This window comes from Pungitius pungitius, chromosome 20, assembly GCF_949316345.1.
Source record: "Pungitius pungitius chromosome 20, fPunPun2.1, whole genome shotgun sequence".
Classification (NCBI taxonomy): domain Eukaryota; kingdom Metazoa; phylum Chordata; class Actinopteri; order Perciformes; family Gasterosteidae; genus Pungitius; species Pungitius pungitius.
Window position 1 is genome coordinate 15704331 of NC_084919.1, and position 12255 is coordinate 15716585.

At 50.0% G+C, this 12255-nt stretch overlaps 1 protein-coding gene across 2 annotated transcripts in view; it reads left to right on the plus strand.

Moving 5' to 3' along the window:
- Positions 1–12255, plus strand: part of enah (ENAH actin regulator) — a 54361-nt gene that overhangs the window by 3158 nt on the left and 38948 nt on the right. Inside the window, exon 1 of one of the 2 annotated variants that reach the window (XM_062559445.1) lies at positions 9209–9347. The exons of the other annotated variant lie outside the window; for it this stretch is intronic. Within the exon in view, the coding sequence (XP_062415429.1) occupies positions 9334–9347 (14 nt within the window). The 5' untranslated portion in view covers positions 9209–9333. Of the gene's footprint in view, positions 1–9208; positions 9348–12255 lie in introns of those variants that run through there. 2 annotated transcript variants of the gene reach the window in all.

The following is a 12255-nucleotide window of genomic DNA, read 5'->3' on the forward strand; positions in this document are numbered from 1 at the left end:
TCTTTACAGAGCGTAGAGGATGCTTTCAGTCTTCTAGCCTTTTGTGACCTGCTGCGTTTTGGGAGTTTGTTCATTCTGTGTACAGTGAACTGATCCCTATTCTCAGAACTTTGGTCACACATGTTCGTAGAAAAGATTCTGAATCTGAGTCAGTAAAATGTTTAATATTTTCCGTGCATGTATTGGCGATCTAAGGATAAAAGTCCTGATCCGTTGGCCATTTTACGTCCTGTCAGACCTCTGTGGGTCTCTTCTATGTTTGGCAGATCCTCGTCTTCTCAGCAGATAGCCGGCAGCACTCTTGCAGGGGCTTTTTATCCCAACTGTTAAAGGTCAAGGTCAAAGGTCAAGGATAGCTGGCACAAGCACATTCCTGAACCACGAGGGTCACACAGCGGCGGCCCGTTTGCTCGCCTGCGTTTTGTCAGGCGGCACGTAGCGCGGACGTCCTCTTATCTCGGGCCCCTCTGATAAGTTGCTGCTAAGCGTCACTGTAACGAGCCCCCACCCCGCTGAAAGGCCGCTGCAGGTTCACGCAAAAGATGAGTGACGGGGGCCGAGGGGCTGGCTGTTTATCCACCGCGCTGCACTGGGGCGAGTGTTGGTCCCCGTAGTCCCTCAAAGGTTAAATTCTTGTCATGGCGACTAAAGGAGGCGCTAATGAGGTCAGCCGGGGGGGGGCAATTGCACAGGAGAATACATCTGACCCGTAAGTTTATTTTAAAGACTGGAGAGGCAGTCGAGTCGCTTTTATTGAGTGTTGTGACGAGATGCAAAGAAGAGGCGTCATGGTGCCAATGCTCCTCTCTACATGGCACACAGCTTCATTAAAAAGAGGACCTCATCACGGGGTGGAGCGCAAACCCAATCTCCACGCCTTCATCAAAGCCTTCTCACTAACACAACTGTCCCATTGTGTGATGGTGGAAGTGGGAGCAGACCCCCGTACATCATGAGCTCATCATAGGCATCACATGATGCCACGGACCCAAAGGGGAGCTAATAGCCGTCATTTAAGGTCAAATACTTACCTACAGCACCATGCTCTCATTCAGGTGTGTGTCCTTGGTACTGTACCTTATCAAGCTGTTTTTATCACATTCTCATGTACAAGCCTGCAACTGGCTACTTTGACCTGTGTGTGTGTATGTGTGTTTATATTTATATACACATACACACACAGGTCAAAGTGTGTATATTTATATACACACAACAGTGTTTCCCTTAGGTTAACAACTTCAGGGGGCGCCCCCACTGTTATAATGGTAGGGGAAACCCTGCATAAATACACCTTTTCTATTTCTCCTGTATATTTGGGAATCTTCTTTTGTCTTTTTGACTTTGTGCTTTGAAAGGTTTACAATTTGAATCTTAATTTCTATTCCATCAATGAACGACGATCTTGAATAATTCACATGAAATGAATCATTCAAAGTCTTGCTGGGTGTGTTGTTCATTTCGAGGTGGAGTTAGCTCTATAATGTTGAGCGCATCAGGGATTTTTGTGCTCCACCAGTTTTGAAGTTTTTGGGAAGATTGTGATCTGGTGTCTGGCTCCCCTCCACCATCTGCTCCTCGCTCTCCTTATCTTCTTCGCTCCCTCTCTTCGTCAATCTCTCCTAATCTCGCTTCCCCTCTCAAATCTGTTCCAAAAAAAAGGGTCGGCTCTCCTTGCCTTGTTTCCGAGCTCCATCCGTCAGGTGTCGTGTTTCAGCTGACTCGCTGTTTGCAGCGGGGAAGTCGACCCGAGGAGGAAGGTCACCGCACTTCTCTCCGGATTGTTGCTGATTCACTTGAGTGGAGGACGCCATTAAAACATGCATTTCTGCCTTATTGGATGGTAAAGACTGGCTTAAGGAGTGCAGCTAAAGGTTAAGTGCCTTGCTCAAGGGCGTGCCAACTGTAGGGGGGGGGGGGCACATGTTAATCACACTCTGTGATTAAACTGTGTGTGTGTGTCACTACATGGACACCCAGAGACCAGCACGCTTTGAGCTCTACACCAGGGGCCTCCAAATGGAGCCGTCCTGATCAGCTGACCCCATTCAATGTCAAGGAGCAGCCCCCCCCCCCTCCATATCTCCAAGGATGAAACCTTCCCCCCTCACGCCGACAGCTCAGAAGAAATTGATTCAACTCAATCTGCACAACCTCAGGTGACACTTTCAGCGTTTCTTAATCTACGTTTCTGGACTGGAGCTCAGTGTGTTTTCATATTGTGTGTTTGCGTGCATGAGGTCCTGCCGACCAGCAGGGCCAGCCCCCCCTCGACTAGCTGCGTGCCGACGGCGCACTCAGCCGTATGATTTGCCAGCAGGGGGCGGGGCTATCACGATGAGCCGCGACAGCTCATGAATGTGCACTTTTCTGCTTTGCCCTGTCACCCCCCCCCCCCCCCCCCCCCCCCCGCAGAGAGGAGGGAAGCAGATTTATTCTCCCCCTCTCAGAGCTTCTTCATGCAGTCTGAATGTAAAATGTTTTAAGAGCGGTTTGCTGACTCTGAGGGAAGTTGACATAACAGATCTTCTTCGATCTTTGGGATTTCTGACACTTCCTCCACTTCACAACACAAGAAGTAATCAATCCAGTTGTGTCACTGCGTCTGAAATACATGAAATACATGCTCTAAAGTGACCACTAGTGACCTTTAGTGTTGACACACAACTATTGAGAGTGAAAGTTGTATTTTAAACTGGATGCATTTAGTAAACTGTCATTGACTTCCACATGAGAGAATGCTGCCTCTGTGTTACCGATCGATACAACACAGTGTAACCCTCACCCCCCCTCACTCCCACCCGCAAGACATTGACGCTCTTTGTCTGGCCATTTGTAGCTAGATGTGAATGAGTTTAGAGGAGAAAATTAAAGTTGCAGCTCCAGGAGGACAGGATGAAGTGAAGTAGGGAGGAAGTGAATGAGGGAGGAAGGGAGGGAGGAAAGAAACTAGGGAGTGAAAAGCTGCGAAACGGGTCGTCCACGCAGCAGCCAGGCCGCCTCCTTCCTCCATAATGACGCAACCCGAGACAAACCTCTCCAGCTTTGCTGCCCTGGACAATAGCTCTGGCAGGGAGAGCCATCAGACACATGACCCCCCCCCGAGGTGAGCATCCAGGCCTGACAGAGAGTGCAGCTCCTCCTTCGTTGCGATCGGGCCCCTGAGTTTGCTGATGATGGAAGAAGCAAAGCAGGAGAGACAAAGGTGTAAATGGAGGTTTTCTGATGACTTCTGGATGTGTTGAATAATGAATTGTGGCTGCCTCAGACCTGGTGCAGCCAGCCGCTCTGTGTCCACTTCCATCCTCTGCAGGAGCATTTCAAATACGTCTTTCGAGAACACACTGAGTGTGATCCCGTTCCTTAGTTATTGCAACTGTTGTGATGCATCATCGGATTGTCTGAATATTGGAAATATACAGGTATGATTACATCCCAGACGGGATTAGGATTAGTCATGCTAAGGACAGAATCCTGTCAAGACAGAACTAACAGAACCCCCCCCCCCTGCCCCACTGTGTGTGGGACCAGGGGGGCTGTTTACTGGCTGCTTTAACTGCGTTCCATGTAGCTTCTGTATATTTCTGCAGGATGTTTTTCTCATATGACGGAAATGTTGAACCTATGGGACGTGTGAGCTTTGGCACATGAGCTGGCAGTGTGCACACAGGAGGGATTCAAATGAAGCTCGGGTGGGGTTAGAGGGCCAGACCTGGACTAGACGTTTGTCTGTTGAAGGTGCCGCACCAACGGGGCGTAGCGGCATGTATGGAATATGATGATGATGATATGTAGAATGTACGCTGTATTGTATGATAACCATTGTGTTTTTGTGATGTTTCATCCTGATGCTACACACTGGACCTTTAATGTCAGCGGCCTAGCAACACGCGGCTATTTGATATGTGAGCCCTAGCGTCAGCTGGGGAGCGTCTTCTCGCTCGTGGACACTTCAGCAGGACCGACCAATCAATTATTTATGTATTCTACAATCCAATAGCCAGCGCCACGCTAATTCAGCCTTTTCAAGTACATGAAGAGGTGCTCGACAATGAAATAGCGTTGAACCGGAGTGCCAGCTGTCCTACTTAGAGGGACACCGTTCTTTGTTCGTGGGAAAAGTAAAATGTACACAGGGACCACAAAGACATAACTCAATGCATATATGTAGGTGTGTTAATTACACACTATCCATGCTATAAACTCTGTGTGGATGGAGATATTTTGCACGTGGGTGGATGTTCGCATAGCCCTTGCACCAACCCGTCACAACTCCCTTCAGAAAATCTTCCTTTGACTGACCAATCATTTATCATAATGAAATAACTACTGACGCATCCGGACTCCTGCAACATGTAACAAGCAGCAGTGGTGGCTCCTCATGCCATGGTGGAGGACGTGGTGGAGGATGTGGTGGAGGCCGTGGTGGAGGACGTGGTGGAGGGCGTGGTGGAGGGCGTGGTGGAGGATGTGGTGGAGGACGTGGTGGAGGCCGTGGTGGAGGCCTTGGTGGAGGCCGTGGAGGAGGCCTTGGGTGGGGGCCGTAGTGGGGGCCGCGGTGGAGGCCACGGTGGAGGACGTGGTAGAGGCCACGGCAGAGGCCTTGGTGGGGGTGTGGTGGAGGCCTTGGTGGAGGCCATGGTGGGGGCCGTGGTGGAGGCCTTGGTGGAGGCCTTGGTGGGGGCTGTGGTGGAGGCCTTGGTGGAGGCCTTGGGTGGGGGCCGTAGTGGGGGCCACGGTAGAGGCCACGGTGGAGGCCTTGGTGGGGCCCACGGTGGAGGCCTTGGTGGGGGCCACGGTGGAGGCCATGGTGGGGCCCACGGTGGAGGCCTTGGTGGAGGCCTTATGGCGCTCATTTATTATTTAGTGCAGCATTGAAGAAAAGCTTCACATAGTCCTTACAGCAATAACTACACTAGATCACTAGATATACTAGTCTCGGTCTGCATGGCGTCCGCTGACTTTCTCTGTGTAAATGAAAAGCAGGTGGCTGACTCCGCATTGGTCCATCTGTCCCTCCTGAGCCCCACCTACCTCCTCTGTTGTCCCTGCTCGGTGTCAAAGGTCACCGCACTGCGATCTGTCACACTCGGCCGGTCCATCTCTTCCCTGTCAGAACACAGTCCAGCGTCACGTCCTCTGGACATCTTTGACAGCTCTTCTCACGCACAATGATCCTGATGTGATGCCTGGTCCCCCTCACAGCCAGCGTCAAGGGGAACGCGTTCTAAAAGAGTGAAAAGTACTGATGCGGTCCAGAGTAAAAGGATTCTCCGATGGGTCCTTCAGAAGCTCCACAGTGAGTCGTCCTAGCGGCCCTCTATCCGTCTCTTTTTGTCTCTGACCCACAGAGGGACTGCAGAGTACAGAGTGCATCCCTGCAGAGGTAACAGACACCTGTGGATGCTGAGAACTCAATGAAAGCAGAGACTCACTGTCCCCTCTGTGTGCTAGCGCTAATCGCCTGGCTATTTGAAAGACCTTGGAAGAATACTACTACTTTTTAAGCTTCATAGATCTGAACCAATGCAGTACCCATAAGCGTGCTAGTATGGATGTCCATCTGTCCCTGCAGTCTGCATCCTGTCGGAAGCAATGAACAACTCAAACGCTGTTTTTGCTCCTTGGCTCTGGAGGGGGCGTTTCATAATGCAGGAGACATGGGAGGCTCTGCCCTCGACTTCATAAATATTTTCAGTAATGAGGAAAAAGGCGGGCAAAGGGAGAGCCGGGCAGCTTCTAGTCTCTATGTTGTCTTAAGCATGCGGGTCTCTGTACCCAACATGCAGCTGACGAAGTGAGATGGCTGCGATCGGCTTCTCTACCGGTCCTTGAGCACGTTTATGTTCGCGTAGCTGGTAAATTCTGTTCCAGTTCATCTCCTCTGTGGTTGGAGAAGTAAAATCAATTCCTTTCTAGTAGCTTTGAGTTCTGTTCTCCACCTGATCCAGTCCCAGAGCGCTCCCTGCTCGCCCCGTCCCTCCAACGCTTCCCTCCTCGGACTCCTCCCGTGTGGTGGCAGATGCAGTTTGAGTAGTTTGTGAAATGTAATTTAGCATTTCTTTAATGAATATACAACATTTTTATTTGATATCAAAATATGTCTTGCTCCTCTCATTTGGCCTTTCTACTATATGTGTGCACTAAAGCGTCTAGTGGAGTCTCTTAAGCTGGGAGCCATGATACTCAACATACTCATCAAATACAAGGGACGACGTCTTTGTGGTGGGCTTTTGTCCCGCCCCCCCCCTCCACTGGAGCGCTGGTTAAAAAGTGAATTTGAAGGATGCGCAGCCCCTCGACGTGCCGCTGACGCAGCTTTGTGTAAATGTGACACCACAAAGACGCAAAACAACCAGCGCACAGTGTCTTTTTCTCATTACATGAGTAGAAAACAAGATGCATGATTCTTTCATTAGACTCCAGCTGTGAGCATGAGGATAAACCTTTCTTCATTAAACCCAGCGGAGCGTTCTGCTGTTATCAACCATACGTAACCTGAATGAAGTTCCATGAGAGTGGGCTGTAATGAAGAAGATGACTAACCAGATGATTAGTGCACCTGATCGCCGGTGTTGAGGAAATGAAATCTGGTGACCTGTATTGTGCCGTGCTAGAGGTAGCAGCGTCACAGTGGTAACCATAAAGCGAGCATATAAAAGGACGTGTCACTTCATTCATTCCCTCAGCCGTCCTCCCACATATTGGTTCCGTTTATTGTCACTGAGAGGACCCACTTTCTGGGGCTTGTATGTTTAGACTCGTGGCATCGTCTTACAGGGCGGCAGATACCATCAACAGCACAACCTAGGAAGAAAACTGGACTCTTCCCCTTTGCGTGACCTTCTTGAAGAGAAATTCCGGAAGAACCTAATGAGGACTTCTGTTCCCGAGATGCTTGTTGTCTTCCAAAGAAGAAACGAGGAGAGAGAGAAAGAAGAGAGAGGATCCACTGAGGCATTCACGCCCATCCTGCTACCTGTACACTGGTGGGACTGGAAAGGTCTTGTGGAAGTAACTAGTTTTTCCATGGTGCATGTCTTGACCTTACTGACCTTAGATGGATCTCAAACCAGGGGGCTCCAGTTTGCTGACCAGAGTCACTTTTTGGACGTGTTGGGGACGGCGAGTCGGCGAATCTTCTGTGTTCACAGGAAACGTGCAGTGCTGCTAGTGCTAGTTCTACGAGGTGAGGTACATCTGCTTTAATAAGGAATGGCACCAGGCTTTCAACTGGCTCCCACGTAGCAAGGCCACATTTATACCACCCGACCTCCAACCTCCATGCAACAAGGCCAACAATGTCATCAATACGTTTTCTTTTTTCAATTGAAGATTAGGACCTTCAGTACTTAATCACCTGGTGGGGCCTCCTGCAGAGAGCGCCCCTCCCCCCACCCCTCCTCGCGCCAAGAAGTGAATCCCTGAAATGGTTTAACACGTCAAAGTCTGGCTGCCACGTGGGGGAAGAACAGGAAAGATGCTGTTATTGTGGACTTTCAGTCGTTTCCATGTCTCTGCCCCCTCTTGTCTTCTCTCGTGTGTGTGTGTGTCATTGCAAAACCTCTCTGGAGTTTGATTTGATGGCTGGGCAGTCGGGTTTATTGTAGCAACGGAGCGTTACTACCAAACACGGCTAGCATTGGCTACACTGCCGACGTCTGCAGCCGCCGAGCTGGTTGGTCGTGTGCTGTTATGTGTTTCCTGTACACACACACACCTACACACACACACACACACACACACACACACACACACACACACACACACACACACTCGGCAGGTTAAACCAGTCATGCTGCTCCAGCGACGTGTACTGTGACGCTCTGGCATTGTGTTCAGAATTGCACTTTATCATCAAAATCAGCCCATCAGCCTGTCACTAACATGATTTGATGTCATTTTAAAAAACTCAACCGTAATAATCTGTTGCACACACACATTCACAGGTTGCCCTGCAGCACACTAATCCTGTCAGTCCGTTGGCCCGTTGCTCTCCACTGGAATAGAAAAAAGGACATCACCATAGAAACCGCATCAGTGGCCTGTGAGCGAGACAAAGAGAGAGAGAGGGTGTGTTTTGGACGGATGAGAAAAAGCGATACCGAGGGAGGAAGGGAGCAAAAGAATTGGCTGGAGGGAAAGGATGAATGAAAGGACAGTGTGTGTGTGTGAGAGCAGAGGCGGAAGGAGGGGGGTGAGAAAGTTTAGCTCCTTCTCTGGTAGTCAAGGGGGGGGTGTTGCCATCGTTAATCCACCCTTGCCTCTTCCCGTCGGTCCAGTCTTACTGGCTCAAATCAGAAGATGTCGATCTGTTTACAGTGGAGCCGCTCATTGTCGTACTGTGTAGTTGGCGTACACACACTGACCCGTGTTGATGTGTGTATTAATGGACAGGACAAGGATTTCCTAGAACAGATTCCAATTCAAGGTTATGGTGCAATTTTTAGACCCATCAGGGCCTCAGTAGGCGACGCCTCGCATGAAGGTCTCATTATTTCTGACCTGGGCCAATGAGCCAATCAGAGGTGGCTCCTTGTGCCACATTGTGGTCCATTAGATGATGAAGGCTTTATAACAGCTTTGAGCTTGAGAGCCAAACGATGTGTTACTCTCCACATCAAAGCATGTAAACACATTCTACTACAGCCTCAACTGATGATTGATGGATGAAAGACGTGCTGTACCTATTCGGGTCTTTGCTGACGGGGTGGAGGGGGTCTGCTGACAGCTCGGGTTATTTAGGAGCGGAGATACTGGAGCGGTGCGTCACCCGACAGGACGGATCCCGGCTCAGACAACGGGACACCGGATACACTCAACCTTTGACCTCGGCCTCGTTCTAAAAGGGGCGAGGCCTTATGTGGCACTGGACCCGTTGTTGTGGATTCGGTGGGATAGAAAAGGGAGCCTGCGTTGGTCACGCCGGATGTGTTTGGGTCATCTGTCCCCTGCGGAGACACACAATGACCCAACCACTAACCATCCTCCACATAAGGCGGTGCCCCGTCACAAGGTCTACTTTTAGAGAGGGCAGAGAGACTCTTCCCTTCACGACAGCCCCCCATGGCAGACCCCTCCCACCTCCCACCCAGCAGTTCTACATTTAGTCCTGGCTCCAGTGAGGTGAGTCAGCTTGAGTGGATTTACTGTCACTGTCCGTCTAAGCGCTAGTTCACTTTCCTCCAAACTGAAGCCAGCCCAGTAGCTGGCCCCCCCTCCCTCCCTCAGTCAGACGGTCTGTGGAGGAAGTGGACACCTCAGGGATCCGACCAAAAGGCGCTTACAAATAACGCGTCCCTTCTTTTTAGGCGGAGGAGGCCGCTTTCAGCCGAGATGACCCGAGACTCGTAAGTTTCAGAAGGTGGGGGTGGGGGAGCCGTGGTAGGATTCAGGAGACTACGGTCGGGGGCAGGTTTCCCCTGCTTTCCCCTTTCTTTAAGGGCTTGTGACGGAGGGTTAGCCCCCCTTGTTTGAACTTCTCTTCAACCCCTCTGGCCTCCCGTCCCACCCGGATGTAGAACGCGCGTTGGCACTCAGGGCTGACCACGTCGTTATTCATTATTTATTATTATTCGCCACACGGGGAGCTGCATTATAGATCCGATGAGGGGCCTCGGTGAGGTGACGGTACTTTGCTCCCCTGCAGTGTTTCCAGAAGACCAGTGACGTCTAAGAAAGCTCTTTGTGGACTTGTTCATATCTGCAGGGATGGTGGTTTTGTAAGTGTGCGTCCATGGTGTGTGATGGTGGTGCGTTTCATAACCCTGTGACTGGTTACTTTCTCCATCTCCAATATGTCATGTTCTATCAGTGCAGTGGAGACGCTGCTGATTTGTGTCCTTGAGTGCTCTACTGGTGAAGTGAAAGTGCTTGACGTGACGCATGAATATGTCCCAGCAACCTCAGCCTTGCGGGACACGGAGCGGTTTCCTGTGGGCCCTCTGAGAGTCTGCGTCTTCCTGCCATGTGTCAAAGTGTGTCGCACCTGTCGATGCCAGGAATGCGACCCGGCCAGTTCTTTGTGTGACGTCGCCTCCTTGCACAGATCACAAGGACACCTGTTGATCAAGTCAAGAGAAGGGTCGCAGGTCAACAGCACACCCCTGTCTCACAGACACACACACACAAGCTGTTTTTCGCTGAAGGAGTAGCTGTTCATTTCTACTTGTACGTTCACACCGACGGCGCCGCAGGACTCTTGGAGTACATTTGTGGTCAATTTGCGTGTATTGCGTAATCGGTCAGGGGGCGTGGTTTATCACCCCGAAACAGTTCAACTTTCCCTCCATTGTTTTTCATCCGCATCCACCATTCGTGGATGCTTTTGCGTAGACACAAGAGCCCCTCCGTGCTTTTTCACCCCTTCTTGCGTGTGTCCACCAATTTTTCTAGACTAGCGTCAAAAGCTACGCAAGGCTGTGATTGGTCTGCTAACTACATCCTTTTCGGAGTCTCACATTTGTTGATCTGCAGGAAATAAGCGTGTACACGAGTGGGAAATGGCAAACACGGCACATGTAGATTGTGAATGGAACATGTTATGCACACGTGAGCAGCAGAATGAACTGTGAGGAATCACAAAAACAGCCAGAGTTTTGCTGACTGAAGGTGGAAGGTGAAGCCTAAAAGTGATTCTCTCCAGACTCACGTGAACCATAAACTGAACCTCTTTGAGGAAACTTTACAGAATAACTTTCTTCTCTCCGTAAATGCTGTTTGAGGCGTGTCCCTCTCCATGATGGGGTTATAGCAAGCTATGCTGAACCAGCCTGGACCTGTGACTGTGACTAAATGGAGCGCTCCCTGGTCATCTCAATGGATACTGAGGAGTTAGCACCCCCTACCTCACTCTGTCCCCACTTCTACAGCCTCTACCCCTCTCCTCCCTCACATCCTCTGTGGCACTAGAAGAAGCAGGAGCTCATTGTAGGCTGTCTTCCTCCTCCTCCTCCTCCCGCTGCCTCCTCCGTGTCTAAGAATTGATTGTAATAGCTCTCAACGTGCATGTTCAGCACTTAGACATTTTGATAGTTCTGCCAAATGGCAGCTCCACATCAGCCTTTATGTCTACATTATTGAGGACTATTTATTCAAAAGTTTCTTTTGATAAGTACTCAATAAAAGGACAACTAGTAAGCCACAGAAATGGTCAAATCTACATCGTTGTCCCAATGCTGAAATATGTCCATATCGTCACACGTCATCATTTCTTTATGAATATCGAGACTGCTTAATAACCATTGATCTGATAACGTGTGTGTGAGTCAGCGATGTGTTGCATTGAAGTGTCGCCTGTGACAGTCAGTGTGCGTCTAATGTGCTGAACAAAGGCACAAATACACATTTTTCCTGGAGCCCTCGTTGTTCCGACCTCCATAGTTCGGTAGAGCCTCCCCTCGTGTGTGTGTGTGTGTGTGTGTGTGTCCTACCCTGAAGACACAGCGCATGCTGAAAAGCGCTGCCTTATTGTGGCTGATTTCATGCTTGTCGAGCCAGCTGTCCAGTGGGAAAAGGAAAACAAGTCTTTATTGGCAACATGTGTAGTAATTAAATCAAAAGGCCTGCATTCTTTGCTACTGACACCTGCACAGGAAGCTTATGAGTGCAATAAGATGACAAGATGCATTCTAGTTATCTAATATGGGATCATTAGCATGTTACAGGTGTATGAGCCTACATTGTATTTATGAGGCCTTTGCTGCTTTCCCTGATTGGTCCATTAACATTTGATCCGCCTAGAGGTATGGTTTCAATCAGCCTGGTTTCCCTCTCACGGCGCCAATATTAATGCTGGGTAGTAAGGAAGCAACTTATCACCACCTTTTAAGACCGACCACCAGAGCAACAGAGACCTTCCACTAAGGTCAGGCTGGGGGTCAAACACAGGGCCAAAGTGTGTGTGGTGTTCTCGTCCCAGGTGAAAGCAAGCAGGCGTCCATGTCTTCCTTAAGGACACTTCAACATCCAGACAGCGACTACGAGCCGTCCGCCACCTGATTAAAGACAACCCATCGTCCTCCCTGAGCCACGAGCGGCCCATGAACATGAATGTTTGTGACGCCTGTAGTCGCAATAAATCGTTAAAAGATTCATTATGACCGCTTCACAACTTTCTTCCCGGGTTACACATTGACAAACTAGGACAGTTGATAACGTAAACCATGTGTCACAGCGCGAATGTGACTGCTACACAACGTAAACCATGTGTCACAGCGCGACATGTGACTGCTACACAACGTAAACCATGTGTCACAG